The 22,043-nt window shown below is 45.4% G+C and overlaps 3 protein-coding genes across 4 annotated transcripts in view; 1 reads left to right on the top strand and 2 right to left on the bottom strand.

Annotated features, from left to right (window-relative positions):
• The window catches only part of Ints10 (integrator complex subunit 10), a 32,418-nt gene extending 31,485 nt beyond the window's left edge, over positions 1 to 933 (bottom strand). Inside the window, exons 1-2 of the mRNA XM_077707271.1 lie at positions 757 to 933; positions 18 to 85 (exon numbers count right to left, since the gene is read on the bottom strand). Coding sequence (XP_077563397.1) covers positions 18 to 85; positions 757 to 906 — 218 coding nt within the window. The 5' untranslated portion in view covers positions 907 to 933. The remainder of the gene's footprint in view (positions 1 to 17; positions 86 to 756) is intronic.
• Positions 934 to 1,093: 160 nt separating this feature from the next.
• LOC144179068 (protein BTG1-like) lies at positions 1,094 to 9,269 on the top strand. 2 transcript variants are annotated; one of them, XM_077707269.1, is made up of 4 exons: positions 1,094 to 1,169; positions 1,536 to 1,989; positions 4,816 to 4,939; positions 6,561 to 9,269. In XM_077707269.1, the coding sequence occupies exons 2-4, from the start codon at positions 1,679 to 1,681 to the stop codon at positions 6,807 to 6,809; spliced, it is 684 nt and encodes a 227-aa protein (XP_077563395.1). In that variant the 5' UTR covers positions 1,094 to 1,169; positions 1,536 to 1,678; the 3' UTR covers positions 6,810 to 9,269. The 2 variants fall into 2 exon arrangements, with proteins under 2 accessions (XP_077563395.1, XP_077563396.1); XM_077707270.1 differs by having other exon boundaries at positions 1,122 to 1,165.
• Positions 9,270 to 16,257: 6,988 nt separating this feature from the next.
• Pcd (pterin-4a-carbinolamine dehydratase) lies at positions 16,258 to 21,729 on the bottom strand. The gene is made up of 3 exons (XM_077707268.1): positions 21,515 to 21,729; positions 18,343 to 18,474; positions 16,258 to 16,625 (listed from the first exon to the last, which is right to left on the bottom strand). The coding sequence occupies exons 1-3, from the start codon at positions 21,593 to 21,595 to the stop codon at positions 16,443 to 16,445; spliced, it is 396 nt and encodes a 131-aa protein (XP_077563394.1). The 5' UTR covers positions 21,596 to 21,729; the 3' UTR covers positions 16,258 to 16,442.
• Between the last annotated feature and the right edge of the window lie 314 nt (positions 21,730 to 22,043).

The raw sequence follows: 22,043 nt of genomic DNA, 5'->3' as shown, positions 1-22,043 counted from the left end.
TTGATATTGAAACGTACATTTCCTCCAAGTAGCCCGATGCCTCCTTAATGTTTCCACTGTCTGCTGCCAGGCAATATGCTTCATACTGAAAGGGAAAGTTAGAGAACATTGATGAATACGTGCCGGCACACAAAAGCGGACAGAACAATTTGTAAATTCTTTCACATGTTTAAAATTTGGTTTGATGCGTGTGCGGTTTTTGAGCTAGGCCATAAATGGTCAGCAAAATGTTAGAATTACAAGTTCTGAAACGTAAAGCTCCTTGTTTAGCAATACCAGTTTGTCCTCCAGTTCCCAAGCAGAAACAATGAACGTACCCCAGAAGGTAGTGTTTACTACTGTAGCCCGGCTAGAGGAAATCGACATGCGCGAACGCTTTCACACTTGTCTTCAAAGCTCTTTGGGTGATGGACAAGTAAGCCCTTGTAGACACGCCAGTACGTTGTTCCTAACGGGCAGTCAAATTACCGGCAGTACTTAACAGAACAAGTATTCTAACATTATTAGTGGTTACTTTTCGGCGGGGTTCAAGGAGCCACAAGTAATGTGCCAAGTGCATTCTTTGGAAAGTTTGGGAGAAAAATATTATTTAGCCACAGATCTTCGAGCACAGGTACTATGAGCCACGATGCTGGTTCGTCAACGATGCCAAACAGTTCGCCCGTACTTTAATTTAGTTTAAAACGATCAGCATGCCAGCGGGCTTCGTTGAATGCAGTGGTCATTGTAACATGCAGCAATAAAGAACATGCGTGCCTGTATCCCAAAGTTTTCCGGAAAAAGTGTTTTTGCCGTAAGTATCCAAGACTTTGTAAAATACGGATCAGATTTCTGGCAGCTTCGTGCCATAGATATAAGGTATTCCTCGTCTGTTTCGTTTTCCTTCATCATATTGCCCGGCGCCATGACATACGGTGACACAACTCGGCAATCCGTTCATCTCCGGAGAATTAAAAAAAAAAACTTGCACTGAAACAAAAATTTTAAAAACAAAACTGTAAAATTTGTTTTTACACTTATTCAAAAAACACAAGAATTTATGCGAACCCTTTTTCCAGTTTAGATATAACTCTTATTTCATGAGCCCGAACAAGCCGAAACTGCGGCTGGTCGGCGAACGTATTGCTTCACATAAGGAAGTCGATAGGAGAGGATACTTTGCGAAGTAGGTAAGTCCCGTTTGTCAAGTTTATTTTACGTTAAATTTCGGAGGTTTCAGTTGTTATCTATTCTTTTACGTACTCCTAAGTGCAAACGCGACACATTTTCTTGCCTACCTTTCAGAAATTTTAGCTTAATTGCTCGTACAAGTGAGATGCGAAATGCGTCGCTTTGTTACCGAGACGACTGCAAAGCGTCGGAACTTTGTAGCGTCCATTATATTTATTGCGCGCTATTTTCATTGTCTACTAGAAGCGCTCTTATTACTTCGGTCTCAGTAAGGCTTTCGTTCTTCGAAGCAATTTGGTGGCGTTGAACTGCGACGGTGGGCTAATCGTTGGCCGCCCGATGCCCCCTTCCCTCTCCTCACGCAGCGTCCCGAGGAGCATCATTTCGAAAGTTGTGCCACCAGCGCTGCGCGCTCGTCGGATCCTGCCCGCAGGAGGCTGCCTGCTGAGCCCGTGTTAAATGTATTTTGCATTGCCGTCCCTGGGCGGAAGAAGTCGGTCAGAGAGCGATGAAAAGCGAAATCGACGCAGCGGTCGCCTTTCTGGTGCGGGTCATCGCTAGAAACTCGAGCCTGGACCCGGTGCAGCTGGACGCGCTCGGGGAGCGGCTGCGATGCATTCTGACGGAGCGGTTCAGGGACCACTGGTTCCCGGAGCGGCCGTCCCGAGGCCAGGCGTACCGGTGCATTCGCATCAACGAGACGGAGCCTCGCGAGCCGGTGCTAGAGCAAGCGTCGCGCCGCTGCGGCCTCGGCTACGATGACCTCTGCCTGCCGGCTGAGCTGACCCTCTGGGTGGACCCTGAGGAAGTGGGCTGCAGGTAGGAGACGTCGATCGGGCACTCGCGTCGAATGGGAGACGTCGCCTTAATGCCGTCCCAGTGAATGCAGTCGGTGATGGCCCACGCCGCCACCGTTTTTTTTAAATTGGCACCGCCATTAGTAAAAACAGACGAACCATTTAAACTTGTAGGTAGTTGCAGTACACCTGGCCAATGCCTGAGACCTGACCGGCAAAATATCAACAGGAACTCGTCAAGCCAACTGGAGCACAAGCACACAAATTTGTGCCAATGCGCCTTTCTGGGTTTGGTTGGTCTGTAAAAAGTGCCCCGTCATGACAGAATGGAAACCACGTTTTAAAGAAATTCCCTAACCGAGCATAGCCCAAGTTAACTAAGGCCAGCCCAGTCCAAATGATGCGATTATTGAATGCAACCAATAGGGTATGATGATAGTGAAGAATAGAATTTATTCTGAAACTATGATGATTGAGAAGAGGGATGACTCCCGCTTCCACAAGCAAAGATGTAATTACTGTGCCACAGAGCAACACTGGAAGAGGGTGTGATAAGTGGGCTCACTTGCAAAGTACTGTCTGGACGTAATGCTAGTTGCGGTTTAAAGTTCTGTCTTCTGGAATTGAGCACCCTCTGTACTTGTCATTTTCATTCTAACAGCCACCACTTTCACAAGTTGACAGCAAAAGGAAGTCATTTGTTTAACCCCTGAGGAAGTGTTAATAAAAAAATGTGTGCTGGTGATTCAAAAGTACATACTAATAGCATGGGTTGCTATAAAAATGTTGATCCTTTTGGTTGAGGCTGGGGGTAAGCAGCTTTGCCGTAACAGCACTGATCAAATTTTTACTACTGTCAGGTCTTTTGTAAGCAGTCTACAAGGAGCACTGCAGTTAAATTATTTTAATGGCTAATATTCACGTAACAGTTCTTGTAATTAATAGTTCTTGCCAAGCCTCACACCAGCTGCATAGAAGTATCCACACATCTTCTGCAGTTAGCGGTCAGCTGTAAGTTAAAAAAAATCCAGGGTTGATTCCTTTTTCGAAGAAATTGGTGGGAACGTAGAATGCAAATTGTGTGAGATACTTGCGTGAGAAGACGTCTTGTCAGATTGTAATTCCTATGGATGAGAAAGATTGCGATTTTGCTCCTCATCCCATTTGGATGGTGCATCCCTGTTCCCCTCAAGTGGAGGGGATTGTGGCACCGCTGCTTGTTCATTTTTTTTACCTCACAAAAAGTGGGTTATGAAGGTGGATATGCTGGGACACATGTATGAACGAACACAGTTTTTCCTGGGCTCAGACATGCATCGTATTTCAGTACAAGAAAAAAAAATTGTTGAACCTCGACTAGGTGCTCTTTGGAAATACTGGATATGCTTTGAGTTGCAATCCTTGAGCTCACATGTGCCAAGTATTGATAATTGAAATGCAGCCTGTTGGTAGGCATGCGTATGGAAAATCACTGTCCAAAAGAAGGTCGATTCACGCAAGGGGCCTCCTTCCTGTGGGACGGTGGTGTCCCTAAGGCTCTTCCTGAAAGGGGCAAACTGTCTGGGGACGCATAAAGCAACTCGAAAGTGTTTGGGGGCCCTTGGTTGTGGGTTTTGTAATTACAAAAATCTTCATCTGGTCCAAAGTAACCAGTAGCCATCCTCTAGTCCATATGTTGCTGTGGCACGTAAAACCTAAATTTTGATTTGTTTTGTATGTTCCTCTTAATGGGACCCTGCAACACTCTTTGAGCAGTGCAAGTAAACCTGCACGACGTTTAGATTACACTGCCAGAATACCTGGGCCAAATATTACACATGCATGTGAAGTGGTGAACACGCAAATCGCTGTGAAAGGGATAGAAAAATCAGGCGCGCTCTCTTCAATTTTCCTCATTACGCACCTCTGGCATGGCCTAAACGACGTCATTGCGGCCATGGCTGTCCTTTTGGCTGTCGCTGGCCCACTTTGCAGCTCATTTCTTGCATTTCCTGTGACGATCTGTCGCCGGCGCTCTGTACCAACCTCTTCAATGCCGGAACCTGTACGCACAGTTTTGGCGTTTCTTTTGTGTTTTGAGTGCGCACGGAGTTGAGTGGTGAACTCAGTATTCCCCTTTCAGCAAGACCACTCGACAACAAATGTTTATTGCTTCAAAAACACCCTACCAGCCTGAGCACGCGCTTGCGAGCGGGCAGCCATGCCTGTTTTTTGGGGCACCAGACCGGAAATAGACCCCTCCACGTTGTGGGGAAAAGGAGAAAATTCCCCGGCCTGTGATGTATCGAAGGCCGCTGAGAAGAACGCCGCGAGCCGCCCCCCTCCCTTTGAGAGTGCGCGCAGCTTTGGTAGTGTTGTCTGCAGTCGCGTTGAGAGGGAACAAGTATGCGAAAGTTCTCATCGCGCGTAGTTTCGGCAATAGTGAACAAGCTTTCATTATTCTTGCGGGAGGAGATTGTTGGATTGTCTTTACCCCAAAATACATTTCGAGTAGTCGATGGCAAGTGCTGCAGGGTCCCTTTCAATGACACCTTATCTTCAAAATGCCCTTTTGAATGTTCCCTGAGTTGTTCTTTTGTGCCTTTTCATATCCACTTAGTTAAGCTGTACCGCCATTGTGCGATTTTTCTTGTTTACTGATTATGTAGTATTGTATGCTGTATTAACAAAACAGAAAGAAAGCTAATTGGCGTTTTTTAGTTATTTGGGAAGCAGGATTAGTGCCTTTTAAATGCGTGCAGAGCTCCCAATTGTCAGTTTGTGTAGTAAATCTTTGTGAGCCATGCTAAAGCTTGTTTCCCCCTTCCCACCCCCTTTGACCCTTGTTTGCCCCCCTCCCCCCATCCAGGTTTGGAGAACGTCGTGGTGTGTACTATGTGCTAGCGTCATTCAAGGGAAGCCGAAAAGAAAACTTTGTGGACCAAATCAACATTGACGAGCTGGAGCAACGTACTGGAGACCGCCCAAAACAGGTGAATGGCGACTCTGGTTCAGTGTGTAGTGGTTGGGACATCAAATGTCGTTCTTGTACTTTCTCTTCTGATACAGACAAGGGAGTGGCAACTGCAAAACAGGGATGCACGTGACACAAATGGCTGGTGAAAATTGGAATTTTCGAAACAAACTCGGGGAGAGGGGAAAAAAAACGCCATTGTTGGGGGCCAAACATTACTTACGTGAGGGGACACAAGTGGGTGTGCCGGTACCAGCAGCCGCCCACGGCAGCCTCAGGATACGTGTGGCAGGCGGCACGTTTCACTGTGGTCTCCACATATATTTTGCCACAGCTAATGACGTGCAGCGTGCCTTTTTATTTGTTTATCGGTGTTTGTTACTAGTGCGTGGCCGCGCTCCGCTACCTCTATTGAGTTCCGTGTGAAGCGCGCTTATCCTCCTCTTGCATGCTGCATTGGCAGGCCTGATAGGGAAAGAGGGAAGCTTTTCAGTCCCTGTCGTAGACCGTTATTGTCTGATCAACAGTGTTCTCAGCATAATCGGATGTTTCCAGAACAAGAGCACTGCAGATAAATGCATGGAAAGGAAACTGAGCGGCATTTCATTGATTGGCATCAGCATAATCGGATGTTTCCAGAACAAGAGCACTGCAGATAAATGCATGGAAAGGAAACTGAGCGGCATTTCATTGATTGGCAATCTTCTCTGCACCTCACTTTGTTGACTGTTTCTTAGCCATTTCTTTATTAAGTTTATTGCGGAGCGCAAGTTTGCTCCAGTAAACGTTCATTTCTTCAAGCACCTTGCTTTCCTCTTTACTGTGTGACAGTATACCAGACGTGGCATCCATCACGGCAGTATGCTGTGGTGGTTTGGCAGAGAAACTTCCACTAAAACCTTCCCTGTGGTTGACAGCAAAGCAGCCCAGTTTCTTGCCTTGTTTTCTCACAGCTGATTTTCTTTTCTTTTTTCTTTTTTTTTTCCATGGGCTCATTTATCAGCCACAATACATTGGGGCATACTGGTCAGATTTGCATAATTTTTGCTGCACTCAAAACTGTATATATTAGGTGAGTAGTGAAGTAAAACAACGAAAACATGCTGATTTAACATCTTGTGCAGTTTAAATTGCTTTTATCGCATGGTTGCACTACCAGGCCCTTGTGGAGTGCAAAGAAAGATATATATATAAATTAATATTGCATTTAGGGGTTATACTGTAAAAATTTGGCGGGAAAGGAATGGCATATTGTGTTGCGTAACTTTGAACTTGGGCTGCATAGGCAAGAACTTGGCTGCGCATTTGAACAAAAAAAAAATGAACCATTTGTTTTAAAACCATGCATGTGTGTCCAGTGGGCTTCCTGGAGTAGGGTCTGTGCTGTCTCCCTTGTGCTGTTCAGCTAATTTGACAACAAGGGAAGGAGTGCAAGTTTAGGAATTCTTGAGACAGTTTCACACTGCACGATCTTTTGTTGGTAGAAAAAAAAGTGAGAACTGTTGCGCTTCACGGTGGGAGACTGACAAACTATCAATGCATGCTGATGCTGCGTGCAGGAGTTTGTTTAACTTGGTGCTAACTTACGTGTTGAGTGTTTGCTACAAATTGTGTCCAACGCAATGCCTGCCTCCTTTCAGTCTCTCCAGGACATGGGCTGTGGGCGGAAGCGGGGCATGGGCAGTGGAGGCTCCCGGGGCTCCCCGTGGGGCATTCCCATGGTGCACCCCAAGGGGCCGTCCTCGTCCCCCTCGCCTTCGTTCAGCCCCCCGCAGTTCCTCTCCCGTGGCGGCACCCTGTGGAACCTGTCGGCTGGCCTGCCACCTGCCCCCCCACCCGGCCAGAAGGCGGACAAGTACCACTGGGTCAACAAGGCCGTCAAGGCCTGACCCCCCTGCGACAACTCCCTCCATCTTTTACTAGGCACCACGGTTTTAGAGCGGTTTTTCGAGCCAACTTTTTAGGCTCTTCTTGGCCAGGCGACCACTTCTCTTTTCTGGCTGGTCTCCTCCGCATAAACACACTCCTCCTCTTTCCATCCTCTTTCTTCTTTCCCCTATCAGGTGCTCGAAAAGGCTGCAGCAGCGCCAAAAGTGTTTTCATTCCAGTTATTATTGTTTTCTTTATTTTGCCAATGCCTTGCTTTTTTTTTTTTTTTTTCTTGTTGATTTATCATGTCATGTGTTAAGACTGAGCTGGTCACGCACATCGCCTTTGTTGTGCAAAGTGAAGGTGCAAGGGTTGCAGCTGTCGACCAAAAGTACCTGTCTTGCCCAGTGTACTGGCTGGCAGTCTTGCAGCCAAGCAGCTGTGGAGCACAGACCAGAGTTAACTCTCTCCTGACTATCGTGGTGCCACTTGCGTGTTTTTGGAGTCTCCCGGTCCTTGTTTGTTTTGGATTGTGGTGTGCGCTGTAGCGCGCCATTTCCTCTCCACTTCCTGGTGTGCATTTTTTAAGCATTCATTTCACGTGCTTAGCGACGCTTATCCGGTGCATTCCCTTGAGATTAAGTCAGAGCGGGCGTACTTAATAACGGTGACGATCTGGAAGCTTACGGTATATCTGTGTGAAATGAGGTGACCAGTGTGCAAGATATGGCAGAAACATTGGAAAAAGTGGGACAGGCTGTGGGGGTGTGTCCGTTTGCAACTGAGGTCAGCATTCTCGAATGGTTGTCTTTGCCAAGCTACACACTTACAATGTGGGTCTTCAACGCTGCTCTGTTGCAGCTGCTTTGTTTTAGCGACATTAGTCATTGTCCAGTCTAAACGCATGTTTTCATAGTGGCTAAACCCAACCAACGGTACAGAGACCTTTCCGGATTACAGTTTTTTTCGTGGTTGCGGTTGTGTTTTCAGAACTCACCACTGCCGCTGTAGTTCAAAGAACATGGATCATTTCGGCGCCACAAAGAGAACCATCCCGTAATGTTGTGAGCCCTGGATGCTGTTTCCCGAGTGAATCAGGGTCTATTGCGAAAGTTTTTTGAGGAGCTCCTGATTGGCTTAATTAAACGGCGTCCATTTGACGTGCAGGAGATTTGCGTGTGATGGAGGGCCGACGAGTACACGCACAACGCATCCACAGCACCTGGCATTCAGCACCCATTCGCGGCCTGTCTGACGCGTCGTAAATACTTTGTGTGCACACACACACCCACACACATTCGAGGCTCAAGCACTGGGCGACAATTTCCAGGTCTACCTCTTCTTCCGTGCGGACGTCCCCACGGCATCTCGAACACAAAGCATACCTGTGATGCGGCAGCTGCAAATTGTGATTCTACAAAGTGCTCTTGAGGCTGCCTTTATCAGTGCACCGCATGCCGTCATTTCACACGATGTCCTCCACTGCAGGGGAAGAGGGGAGTGGGGTCATCAACTCCTTCTCTCCCCCCCTCGCTCGGTTTCCTGTTCATGCAAGCATCTAGTACAGCCGTCGTGTACGGACACACTGTCGTCCCAGTGAACAATGCATACAGTATTTGATACTATACGGCCAAGGAGCGGAGATGCATGTAGCCTCGGCCCATCTAGTTCGTGGTCCCCTGTGGTAGCAGTCCATCATGCGCGGTGGCTCACTGTTGCAGAGTGCCACTTGTGTTGTACAGCCGTCTCAAGTCACCCTGTGTTCTCTCACGATTTCTCATGACGGGCCTTTCAAGGCACCAGACCTTTCTTGTGCGCATTTCAGAGTTGCTCGTTTGGTGGAGTGTGCTAGCATTGCACTTTGCACAATGTGTTCAGCTGCAGCTCCTAGCACGGAGCCAGGCCTTTGATGGTGACATTGGTGTAATGACATTTCTCATAACGAAAATTTTTAAAACTTTTACGCGCATCTTGTTGCATCCCATCGTTGTCTACCTTTTCATGCTACAAGAGCCTGTCTGCTTTCTTAATTCCAAGAGGTCACATTCATTGTCACCCGATGCAAGGAGCAGCAGTGCTGATAGTGATTTTGTGTACAGACCAAAAAAAGGGGATCAAAGAGTGGGTAAATGACCTGTGCTTCTTGATACGAGATTGCACACCTCATTGAGTGGAAGATGGAGCATGTCTCATTCATTGTGTACACCTGCAACAGTGTGCTACAAACGCCTTCAGGGAAATTGTTTTTAAGTTTTTGTGTTGTTCTATTTAACTTACTAGGTCGAGTAATATATATATACATATGTATGTATGCATACGGATATTCCAGTACGCGTGGCTATTGATGGCATCTTTAGTTTTCGTCCCCCAGCTGCATTACCTGCGTCTCGGTGGTGTCTAGGAAGTTTTGTGGTGTGTACTGTGTGCTCTTTCTCGCCTATTGTTTTTTTTTTATTTGTATTAAAAGCTGTTGACGCTCATGGTTTCGTCGTTACTTCAAAGCTTTCCATGTGCTGAGCGGTTGGTCAAAACTTTTTAATTATAACTATTACCAAGGGATTTAAAGGGGCCACAAAGACAAAATGCAAGTTTAGTTCATTTAAAAGATTGCCTCATTAGAATAACAATGGCACCTAGTTTAATGTGAACTTCTTTAAAGCAAGCTACCTAATGTCAAAAATAGATTAGGCACGCGACACCTTGGCTACTTTTTCACACTGAATTTGACTTACGGGCAGGTCGTTGTGATTGGCCAAGGCCTGCAAAATGTGGCGCAAATTGAACAGGGATGATAAGCTTACTGGATGAGCTATTTGCGCTTAAAGTTAGCGCACATTCTTTTTGCAGCGGTAAGAATGGTGGGGTAAGCAATGGAAGTTACGAATGAACACGTAAACATAGAAGCATCCGTTCGTACTGTGCACACTATGCTGGGCATTGGCGGTGAGATCTTTGAGTGGTGCCCCCTGGCTTCTAATGTCAGCTTAGAGACTCACACCGCTGTCGGCTGCTGCACTCCACTTGTGAGGAGCAGCAGTGCCCGTGCTAAAACGCCCGCTTTGATGCTTTCGTGCATTAAAAAGCGTACTTCTAGCAAATCAGTTAGTTTGCCAGCTTCTGACACATCGGAATAGTTTCAAGCTGTATCCCGCACAAGTTTGCAACGCCAATGGAGCGAGAGAACAACTTCACGGCATCAGCCAGAAGATGGTGTGTAATTCGTACTTTGTAGCTTATTTGTGAGGTTCAGTGCTCCGAGCTCCTCGATAAGTATTCAAAATGTGTAGGCTTCCTTAAAGTATCTCTGAGACGCTCTTACGAAGACTCGATAGTCTGTAATGCTACTGTCCAAGCACCAGGCCCCTACACGTGCATTGCACAGCAGGAAATAAAACGGCTGTCTTCTATTTTATTGTTGTCTTGTATCGGATGAATGTTTTTTCTGTGCCCAACACAATAATTTTTTTTGCACCATCAGATACGTCTTATTAGGAGGCTTAGGGATGTTTGGGAGACTTACAAAGTTCGTGTGGATATTTTCTTCAGGCTGTATGGCATACATTTCCTTCTTCACAAATTGGCTTTCGTTACGGCTGCGTGCGAGAAGGTGGGTATCCCCAGCATGCATTGTTTATTCACATGCAATTACAATGAGAAGGTTTGTGCTAAGCCACCACGAAACGGCATAGACAACATTGTCCAGAGTATTCGAAGGCAGTTTGTGCCCCAAATTTTTATCGTAACTCGTTATCGTAACACACTGACTCTCAAACTAAACGGTTATGTCACGATTACGGTGTTGAAGGCTTGATGTACTCACTAGCAAACGCAATAAGTGGTATGCGTGCTGATTTCCAGCATAAGAAGAATCAAAACCGATGAATATGTCAAAGAAGCTCTTTATTGTTTCCCAACCTCCTCAGGCGGTAAGAACAAATCCTGGCCTACTCGGGATGCATGCGTTCCATGAATTGGAAGAAAGTTCTCTCTTGTTCTGGGCTGAGGACCCTGCCCACTTACCAGCCCAATTTTACTGTTAAAGTTTTCTCCTCCTCCTCTTGAGTGCAGTTTTACTGTAATGCATATCTGAACATTGGGAAGATATGGCTGTGGGAAATATACCATAAATATCCCTCCAGACCTGAACAAACGTGTTACTGTATTTTTACCGTACACGTGACCAGCATGCGTGTGTTGTGTTTGTGCATGTGCGATATCGCGGCACACCTTCAGAAAGCACTAGCTCCTCTCCATACTGACTTTCTACACTCTGTACAGAGTTTTTATAGGGACAGAAAAGCAGTAATGAAAAATGGCTGCGTCATTCCCGAGTCTCTATGATTCGGCTTTCACCTACAAATATCAGACGAGGTTGAAACCACGATTATTTTGCGGATGAAGCGGTTATGGTGCCATGCCCTGTATACAAGCACAGCCTCTGAGCTTGAACCGACCACGTTATTGGTATCATGCTCAATTGCTAACATTTTGCTCAATAAGCTTCCATGCTGGTTTGAAGCCTGGTACAAAACCAGCGCGCGCCTTTACACACAGTAGGTTATTTGGAACTCAACCTACATTTTTTCCGCCCCATAGTGCATGTCGGCATACTCCCATGCCATGACAAGGCAAAGTGATGTGATGCAATACTTTTGAGTGGTCGGCATGGTTGCAAAAACTTTGACCATCTCCTTACATACCAATTTCCGGGAATCAGATCTGCCAAAGCCGACAAACCCAAAGGCATAAAATTTGTTTTCGTTTTGCGCATTTTCGCAGCTGGCTGTTCCCATTGTTGGAATGATTGCTCGATACAGAAGCTGACGCCTAGCTCCAACTCTTCGTGCTCTGCACAGTACCGGCTTAGCAAGGAATGGGGCGACGCCAGCAATGTTTCTTCCAGAGCCGTATCAAAAACTATACTTTAAATCACGCCTTGAGCTAGTGTGTGCGATTTTAAGTCTTTTACTATGATAGAAAGTTACGCACATGCAAAATCTGGTGCGGACAAGCATCAAAAGTCAACTGAGCGCAAAGAAACAGCAGGGAGAGCGAGCCCGAGTGAAGCAGACGACAAATGCGAGAATCCCCAGGCCGGCGTCACGGAGATGCACTTCGCAGCGCCACCCGTTGTCACGCTCACCGCCAATAGCTGCACAGCCGTCGGACGCGTTGGGCTTGTCTGAAGCGTCATCGTTACTTAAGTGACCCTGTCTCTTGAGCATACCGAATTGTTCATAAACAGTTGCCATCAACCACAGCAAAAGTAAGCCAGGTACAAATCCAGTCAAAAACACAAGTGTGGACACCGGTCCCTGAGCCATACCGTTGCGCCATCTATGGAGGCGAATGGTAAACAAGGCAACAAAAGACTGCTTCGCCATTCGCAGCAGCCACAGTCAACGTACTAAGTGTTATTTCGGGTACTTTTCCTGAATACATCATTGCTGGCATCACAAAACACAATTTAGTGGGAGAACTAAAATTTAGCTAAAAATGTTTAATTTCTCAGTGAATAAAGCGTAGTTTGCTGCTGGACAGGTGCTGGGGGCACTGTAAAAACACCAAATCTTTAAAAAAAAAGAACTCGTATTTTGTCTTCGTGTCCCTGGTCCTGGACCATATAACAAAGGCGGTAATTGAATCTTTGTAATCCTCCTTTTCCACAAGATGCACTTAGCCCCTTGTTCTGTTCCGAGTATTATAACACTGCCACTATGGCTACCTCATAGGAAGAACCGCACGCAATGCCTGTGCAGCATTGAGTGGTTGCTTGCAATACGTACTTTGCAGATGGGTTCACTGCAGCAAAGGCATGAGGACACAGCGAGATATGCATGCACAGCTGTACAAACACTCCGGCAGGCAGCGCAGCCTGTGTGCGTGTGTCTGCTTTCTTACAGTTGTATCTTGCAGGCAGCCATTTTGGGCAAAAGGAGTGGGGGAGCACAAAAGGTGAATGGCATCCTTACGAGCTAAGGTCATACAAGCCAAATATTGCTTTTTTATGGCAGAAAGTTTGATTACACGTCGGAGCCTCCAACCTCTTACCTTTACTTATTTCGAACCTCCACGCGTCTGTGCGGGTGAGGAAAAAAAATCTGCAGTAATTCGGAGAATTTTCTACTAATGCGTAGCATTCTCATGCTGCTTGTCTAAAGTGAGAGTTCTTTACAGCCAAGTATGGCTATGAGTAGCGAGAGGCATTAGAGTATTTTATTCTAATTTAAGGTTTCTCTTGTTTCTTTTCGCTAATGATGTAAATTTATATCATAGCGATAAAGTGCCTCTACTTTGGTAATTATGTTTATTTTTTCAAAGATGCAAGGTGAACTGCAGGGTTGGTCCGTTTACGCTATTTTTTATACGTAATTACCACATTCTTTTGCAGACTTTTTTTGCTTCTCATTACGATGCATATTTTTGATTTCGTCAGATTTTTTTTTTTTTTTGCGAAAATTTTATTTTTTCTATTTTTTTTATTTTTTGGTTTTTCACCAACTTGTCTGACCAATTATCTTCATTTATGCTATTCTAATGATTAAAGGTGTTAGTTCCGCCAAATCAGCATTTTTGTGGATACGCAGGGCATTACACGGTCCTGGCTGTGGGAGTACTCTGGAAAGAATGCTACACATTAAAACTATTGCATAGCCTTCCCAAGACTTCTGGTGACGCTTGCTGTCCTAGGTTTGTCTCTTGCCTCCCTAGACTTCCAACACTGCAATTTACTTATTGTAGCCTGCACCACCCATACGTGCCATCATTTTGCCTGTTTAGTCTTTCTTTTTACAGCATCCTATGCTTTGCTTTGAGACAAAGTACGCGTACACTTTGAGGAGATGCTTGTGTAGGCTGCTTACGTGAGCAGCCCTTTTGCCAATCGTAGCTGCACACACTAAGATGAAACATCACCTCGTCAAGATTTTCATATACCAAAGCGCTTTATGAATAGGGTTGTTTGTTTCCGGGTAAAACCAGATTTCACCTGATTTTTACGCCCCCAACATGGTTCCGGAGAATCGGGTTAAGCCTGATTTCTCCCCAAATGGACCCTTTCAAAGTATCGATAAGGGCTGATGGTCCGTCGTTCCCAACCAGTACTTGATGGTAGCAATCCCCACAAATACAGCTTTCGGACTTGTTGAGTATTGGCACGACTTTACTGCTCGCTACCCTAGGCTGGCAAACGCTGCAGTGACATTGCTGTGGCTGGCTAACGGAAGCTGCGACGTCAAAAAGCTTTCTCCTGGGTGAGGTACGTTCAACGATCGGACAGGTCTTGAACCGAGACCAGCACGTTGCGATCGCAGATGATAATGTATGTAAACAAGGCTGTCTAAAGAATCGATGACCAGCTTTTTGTGAATAAAACGTTTCATTTCTTAAAAGTTATCAATGCTCATTACAGCCATCATTACTGAATCATTTCCAAACAAACACCAAATTTCGGAGAGTATTTGCTAGAAAACCATGCTGTTCCCGCGAGTACCAGCTTGAAAGAAACACCAATTGTAACGAATTATTAGAGCTCACAACACCTTCTGATAAAATAATCTGACTGTATCACATAGCACATCTGTACATTTAACCCAAAAAAGGCCGAATTTGAGAATGCGTTTACAAGAAAATTCTCCTTGATTTATCAGTTTGAAAAATAGCACCCGATTTTTACCCACGAAAGTCTAAAAAATATAATTCCCCGAAACGAACAACCCTATTTATGAAATATTGTTGACCGCTTTCTTATTGTGTTTCTTGATGAGTGCAAAAAAAAACAACGCACAAATATACTTGGAGAAAAAATTAACTGTTAATAAGCCGCTTCTGGCAGCGCCTTCCTTCTGCCTCTGCATGATGCTGCCAACACACTTGAAGCATTTACTCCACTGATGTATCCATGCAAAAAAAAAATATCACTCGGCACTAAGCAAAGCACAGGCCTGGTGGAGTTCAACCCAAGTGCTCAGCATGGCGCACAACTTTTTATACGTTAAAAGCTTTTGCCAAAAACTGTTCATGTGCAATGGCTGTGGGCAGCACTAGCAATAATGTTCGACCGGCCATGCAACAGATGGCGCAAGCAACCTGCTGTGACAGAAGTGTTCGCCAGAAGTGGAATGAATCCATCGTTAACAGATGGAGCACCAGGGGTCAGCATCTGAAGTCAGTACTGCTGCTGTAAGCCTCGAGCATTACAAATGAGCCACGAGGCAAGGAAAAAAATGGGCATTCCTTTTGTGCATAACTCCGTTAATACTACTCGCATTACCAAAACATTCACACGCTTAAGACTTCTTACATGTGGGAATGCAAAAGCATTACATTTTGTTTCAGACCATGCAATCCTCTGTGTGTAATGGCAAGTCTGTCACGTCTGTTGCGACAATGTCCTCGTCATCGGGGGGGGGGGGGGTATATGTGACTGGTATGCTATCTTCACATCATTACAGCCGTGGTGGCGTCAGCTGGTGATGATGGTTTCAGCTGCAGCAAGCGCCTGCCACTTTGCTCACCATGTGGTGTTTCTGTGCTCCCTTGCATCTCCTTCCGAGGCGTACTTCCATGTACGGCCACGTTTGACAGCCTCCTCTGATGCATATGCTTTAGGGCCCGTTGCAGCAGAGGCACAAGTGAGAATAGAAACATGTCCAGCTAAGCAATGGTGTTCTCCTCCTACTGCTATCTTCGTAATCCATTTCCCACTGTGTCGTTTTCTTCTTCGCTCTGTTTCTTTTGCCCAGAGGCTTGGCCAGTTGCCATTGTTGGCTCTACAAATATGCTATTAGTGCAAACGTTATTTGCTACTTTTGTAGTTAGTACACTTAAATTACTCCTGTGGGCCTCGGCAGACGTCTCCAACACACACTTCTATGTCGACAGTCACAACGCACTCACTAGGCCTGCCTCTATGTTTGCTGGAACCAAGGATCCACCATGCTATTGGGGATGCGTGTTGGGCTCTCATTCTGCAAGTCCTGGGTTCGAATCGCAGACATAAATCAGCTCTTATATTCTCGTATGCTGACAACTGTTTATAGTACAGAGGGCAACACCCTTGTCTATAACACAGGTTTCGTACTTATAGCCTTATCTTGCCTCGGCCGAAAAACATTTGAAGAAAACTATTGTGTCATTCTGAAGTCTTGACCATATGTTTTGACCTCAACGTCTTTTGTGGCAAGTTTGAGTCCGCAGTTTTGAGAAGTAACCAGTTGAAGTAGAACTCAGTGTTATAGACAAGGGTGTTGCGCACCGTACTATTGCTCCTCCATGCCAATGCCCCATGTTCATTTAATGAGGCACTTAATGCTTTTCTGGATTGAAACGCCTGCAGGGGAATTACAGAAATTGTGCTAGGCATGACTGTGTGTGTTCCATGGTGTCGCTTAAAAGAAGCGCTGTGGACCCATTTGAAGAACTGCATGGCTGCACACGATATTGATAGATTTCAAATGATGAGACCCATTATTCGTGCTTGTCCGCTGTTTATTTCAATGTCAGGAATAATTGCACATCACAATATCTATTACAGCACCCAGAAATATAGGTAACTGCACATCATAACACCTATTATACACCATCCAGAAAGTACCGCTGTTTCCGCAATTACTTGTTCGTTTACGTGTCCGGCCGTTTTGTTAGATTAGCAACTAAGCTTTGACGCTGGCAGCGGCAGTCTCCATGAAAGTGGCCAGCTTGACATCATTGTGAGAAAGGCCACCCACATCGTGCGTGCTGAGGGTGATCTGGACTTTGTTGTAGACGTTGAACCACTCTGGGTGGTGGTCCATCTTCTCGGCTTGCATGGCAATACGCGTCATGAAGCCAAATGACTGGAACAAAGAAAAGGTGCCATGTATTTGGGCGAACCTACCGGTAGACCTTAATTAAATTTGAAGAACAAAATTTGTGGCCTTTTCATTGGAACTTCAAAACAAATAGAGATCTTATTTTTCTTTGAACATGGGGAGTGAAGGGGGGGGGGGGGGGAGGGGGGGGGGTTAACCCCTTAAGGGCTCATTAAACGAAAGAATTATGTTCTAAAATACCCAATTTTTTTACTGATGTGATATGCTTCAGTAACGTGTTCAAAACAAAAAGATATTATTTAAAATATTTTACTGCATATAATAAAGTTTTATTGGTCATTCTCCACTCCATATAATACGCTATACCTGGGGCATATCAAATGTATTCACAAATAAATTTCTGCACCTCCACAAAGTAGAGGCTGGGTTTCAATTGGCGCGCAGATACGCACTATTCCTCGATAGTTCACCTAGAGCTAGGTGAGGCTACCATCTGTGTGGTAGCATTCAGGGCGCGGCACTACGCACAGAGCTTCCTCAGGGTCTACGCGGTACCATTCACGGGAGGTTTCCATCGTATCATAGCGGTGGTCTTCCCCTTCGGAGTCGCTGTCCGTAAAAACATCATCGCTATCCTCTTTACTTGAAGAATCAAACACACAGCCGATATCCTCATCACTCTCGCTTTCATCATCCGAAGAAGACAGATTTTTCGCACCAGAACGCCGCACGGATGAGGCCATGTTTGTAAAACGTGCGGGAAAGAAACCACCCGTTCCACCATCTAGTGTGGAAACTCTCATTGAATACAAGCGCCAATGGTGGAACCCGTGCTGCCATCTATGTTGTAAATATAAAAGCACCGTTTGACGAGCTGGGCTCGTCAAAAACCTCTTGTAGCATTGCAAAAGACCCGTGACGAGCGCAGCTCGTCATAAGCAAAATACTGGCAACTGCTCATGACGAGCTCATGTCGTCGTAAGCCCTTACGGGTTTAATTTTGAACATACAGCTTTGGAAATTTACCAGATAAAACTTGATCTGTATCTAGTAAAGCCCAGGCTTTACCAGATAGAAAAAAAATGAGCTATCCTTTTGAAGATAGAACTTTCATTAAGCAGGATGACTCTAGGGATCTGTTGAAGTCTTACAACGTCCTCCTGCTCAAACAAAAGTTTCCTCTCATCAGAAGGGTACAGCCTAATGTTTATATGGATGGATTTCCTATGCTTTATGCGCAAAATTCGTCTCGTCCAGCTCCCCACTGTTCAAAAAACAATAGAACTACGTGCCCTCTCCCTCCTAACACTGCAGAAGCATGTTCTCACATGGTCCCTCTGCTGTTTGCCTCCTGAAATGCTGTAATGAAACAAATGATGGAGCTAGCCAGCCACTTCCCCTATTTGCCTCGTATTTTGTGGTCGCCTTCTGTTTATTTTGGTTCAAACGAAAAATCTTGATTATTTAAACACACTTAGAAAATTCCCCACTGCATGAGACCACTATTAGTTCCATGGTAAAACCTAAACTCTGGCACGCCTAAATTTCCCTCGTTACCTTGGAAATCAATAACAGTAACACACAAAACAATGCCGTCGGCTATAAGCTGACTATGTGAAAAACCACTGATTAATTGCTTGACAGCAAACATAACAACTCCATCAATTTGTCAGATAATTCACATGCAAAAACGCCAATTTCTTGTTCTTCGTGCGTCATCATATACAAGTGGCTTGCTCACCTCATTGAAGTTTTTGAAGAGGAATTCCTTGTAAATTGCATCGCGGTCTTTGACTTTAGACCAGCCCGCACTAAGCAGCGGTGCAAGGGTAGTCTGCCTCTCTTCCTCGGTCAGCTTAGCCCTCTTTGATGCCTGGAAAAATTGCGAGAGCAAGACACTAGGAGTGTTCTCATCTGTGCCAAAGTGAACGTATTAAGAAATTACCAGAGTAACAACCAAGACTCTGGCATTCACAACATGTGAACAACAAACACGTACAATTAAGTGCCATAGAAAGATATAGATATACACTTCCTAAGGAAGCGGAAAAAACTTGGGCTATGTTTGTATGTTGTGATTTTCCAAGCAAGGAGCTCCAAGCGTGTGTGTCCTGATTTTTGTAAGAAATTTGCTTGATCCAACAACCTCGGACAAGCCACCATTGCAAACCAATGTGATTCATTCTGGAGCCATGTCGTAATGACAACTCGCTTACTAAAGAAAAACATGGATATAATGCAGGATGACCTAAGAGAGGGGTGGGGAAGAAGCATTTGTTAAGGCACAGCATGAAGCAGGGACTTGGGTGCTAGCACAAAAGGCTAGGGAGGTTTGTAGAGGAGGCCACTTTTGGAAAGACACCTCCACCCCCCTTGCAATAACAATGGGGAAAAGACACTGAGAAGGCAGACTGAAAGGAGAAGAAATCGTGCTAAGCACAAGCGCTCAGCCTGCTACTTCCCACACACCACGTAGGTAGGTACGCAGTGAATAAGCACCTAACTCCGTGGCAAAGTTTAAAAAGAAACAAGTTATGTGGCGACAAAAGGGCGCCCACATTCGCAAAAATAGCTTGCTTAGCAAAGAAATTCAACTGCAAGAACTAATGAAGAAGCCACCGATCTTGTGTCGTTCCTTGCACGCCAGCAACTAATGGCTAGCACATGATCTTGCTTCACATTGATTTAATATCTGCGCGAGATTCTCTTATTATCTTTCTTTGATTTTAAATGCAGTGTGCCGTTCCAGGGTCAGGCCCAAGCAGGGAAGAGTGGTACAATGTATGAACAGTCCAAAAAGGAAGAATGCAGTACTTACACCTAGATATAAAACATACAAACAAGCAGAAGCTGACATAAGTGAGAACAGGGGACAGAAAAAAAACTCTGCTTGAAGATGAACAGCCGATGAATGTGGGTTACCAGGTGCAAACATGCTGGCAGAAAGACTGTTACAGTCAGATGTGGTATGGGAGAAGAATGACGACTTTATCATATCCCCAGAGATTAGAAGAATGGAGGGGCAAGTTTAAAGGGGCAGTATCACCCACAGTACATGGAGACAATATAAGATGTGTTGCTGGGCCAACCTGCAGCCTGTGGTTCCAGAGTGAGTTTGGTGAGAACTTCTATTGCGCTTATTTCATGACTCAAGCACTGCACTTTTGCTAGCCTGCAACAGTTTGCCACCAAGGTTGAACCTTTCTGTCTATAAAGCCGATTTCGATTGCAACCCACCCCCCTTCACCGAACAATATGTGATGGACCACAACAAACCATTCTCAGTCAGACACACTGGCATGCTCCTTCAATCCTCTCGCCACATCTGTTACGATTTCACTCTCTTACTGAGCTAGATGGCACACCACTACCTAGAGTAGGGAAACAGTGCATTGTTTTAATCTGCAGTCTGCTCCACCACCTACTGTGACGAGTAGAATCTTTAAACTTGCTAGCACTTGGCTAATGAGCAGCGGGTCATGGCATACATAGGGAAATTTTTTCCTCGGAACCAGCCACACTGCATACTCCACGAGAAACTGTGTTGTGTAGGGCTGCTGAAAGCACATCACTTGGTGCGATGCGCCACACTTTCCTGGCCGTTCCTCACACCTTTGCCACAGCTGAAGGAAGTGGACCAGAAAAATGCACATCTCATCTCGATTTCCATGGGCTACTAGCTGCTACAATTTGGAAAAGGTCCAAGGTTGCGGGGAGCTGGGTCTATGACGACCAAATTTCGCCTCGACTATTATATTTTTCAAGCAAGCAACAGGCACGACCCCGCATCTTGCGACTTACCACGCCCAAGAGTGGCCATGATTCATTTAAACATACAGACACACCATTCTATGCTGTGGAAATCACTATAGTTGGGGCTCATATGCTTTACTGTCTGAATTATAAACATACATTTATATGCATATATGAATAATAAAGAGGCAGATATCACATCATAGTGCAGTATTTGGCGAGTTGGTTATCCATCATTACTAAACAGCGCAACAAAAACACGGACTATAGCTGAGGTACACAGAACGAGCGCTGTTTTTTTTTTTTTTTTTTTAACCACAGCGCTCGTCCTGTGTACCTCAGCTATAGTCCGTGTTTTTGTTGCGCTGTTTAGTAATGATAGATATCCCATGGTTGAACGGTTACATGAGCTAAATTTTTCAGTAAGCACGAACACTCAGACGATATCACCAACTGCGTTGTTTGCAGTACAGGAAGTTACCGGGCTGCTAGGTTTTTAAACAGCAGTTCGAAGACGTACTAGAAGAAAATGAAAAAAAAAAAAACTGATCGTAAAAGTAGCTGGGTGGTAGGAAAGCTATGTTAATTACTCACTGTGAGTAATTGGTGCTGCTTTAACAATAACACATCAAAAGACCGGTAACCCCGGTCATTTTTGTACCCAGAACCCACGACGCGACAGAGTCAGGCTGGTCATTCATTTTTTTAGCTTTGTTAACTGCAGCTCCGTTAGCTTAAGTGAGGGAGACAGTCAAATCCACCATTGCGATGGCAAAAGTTCTACAAGCGGGTCATTCGCACTTTCCAATGCCTTTACGAGCTCCACGCTACCGCGAGGCGTTCCCGCAGAAATGTCCCTGCTTCAAAAAAAGATAGGGGGGGGCGACCACTTGTTGAACCTTGGTCTCTGATTTTCCAATCCCGCGTAGTTCTGGGCAGTTTCTGGGCAGCCCAAAACTACTCTCGCAATAAAAATTCCACGGGAAAATAAAATACGGAGCTGCTCTGGAGCAGTTCTGAGCAGTGCAAACTGATACATAAAAGATACTTCCTATTTACGTGCGAAATTCAGCCACTGGCGGACTCGAATGTAAGCACGCGTCTCCGGGAAAAAGAGAGACATCTTTTCAGCCTTCACGCTTTTTCACGTTCCAACTCACCATTTTCGCAAGCCAACGTGTAGACCGCAGAGCCTCCAGACGAGCTGTGGCCTGAAAAATTATACAGCCTCTCCCAATCATTACAGATAAAAAAAGAAGATAATCATCCCCTGGGGGGTCGGAAGATCCCCAAGGCCGGCCAATCCGGCGGCCGCCCAGAGCAGAAGCGGCGGCCGAATTCCGGATTGGATTGGCCGGCTGTCGCGGTCAGCGCCGCTGTTGGGCGTTCTTCTTCCTGCGCTTGCCTACATTCATAGAGATAATATGCCTACATCATGGACATTACACGCACAGCCACCATAACATCGAGAAAAGTCCATGCAGCGTGGCTGGTAGCTGAGAACGCTTTCCTCGGTAGGAAATATACTAGGGTAAAAAGCCTGCTTTCACACTATTTCTAACTAAGTACATCACTTCATGTGTACAGCGCCCGCGCTAGACTAGGTGCTAATTTTGCGTAGAATCGTGAAGAGCCAGTACTAAAGCTCAATAACTTTTTGTTTAAACTAAATTATACCTCGCTTTAAGG

The sequence above is a fragment of the Haemaphysalis longicornis genome, unplaced genomic scaffold, assembly GCF_048455015.1.
Source record: "Haemaphysalis longicornis isolate Haplotype H1 unplaced genomic scaffold, Haemaphysalis longicornis Haplotype H1 scaffold_4, whole genome shotgun sequence".
Classification (NCBI taxonomy): Eukaryota; Metazoa; Arthropoda; class Arachnida; order Ixodida; family Ixodidae; genus Haemaphysalis; species Haemaphysalis longicornis.
The sequence above is the reverse complement of the archived record's forward strand: the minus strand, read 5'-3'. Positions and strand labels throughout refer to the sequence as shown.

Bases quoted from the DNA above. Each gene is read 5' to 3' on its own strand.
- Pcd (XM_077707268.1), bottom strand. From the start codon at position 21,595: ATGATTGGGAGAGGCTGTATAATTTTTCAGGCCACAGCTCGTCTGGAG. The intron at 18,475-21,514 runs GTGAGTTGGAAC...CAATTTTTCCAG, and splicing joins CACGTTGGCTTGCGAAAATG to GCATCAAAGAGGGCTAAGCT. The intron at 16,626-18,342 runs GTGAGCAAGCCA...TCTTTGTTCCAG, and splicing joins TCTTCAAAAACTTCAATGAG to TCATTTGGCTTCATGACGCG.
- LOC144179068 (XM_077707269.1), top strand. From the start codon at position 1,679: ATGAAAAGCGAAATCGACGCAGCGGTCGCCTTTCTGGTGCGGGTCATC. The intron at 1,990-4,815 runs GTAGGAGACGTC...CCCCCCATCCAG, and splicing joins CCTGAGGAAGTGGGCTGCAG to GTTTGGAGAACGTCGTGGTG. The intron at 4,940-6,560 runs GTGAATGGCGAC...GCCTCCTTTCAG, and splicing joins CTGGAGACCGCCCAAAACAG to TCTCTCCAGGACATGGGCTG.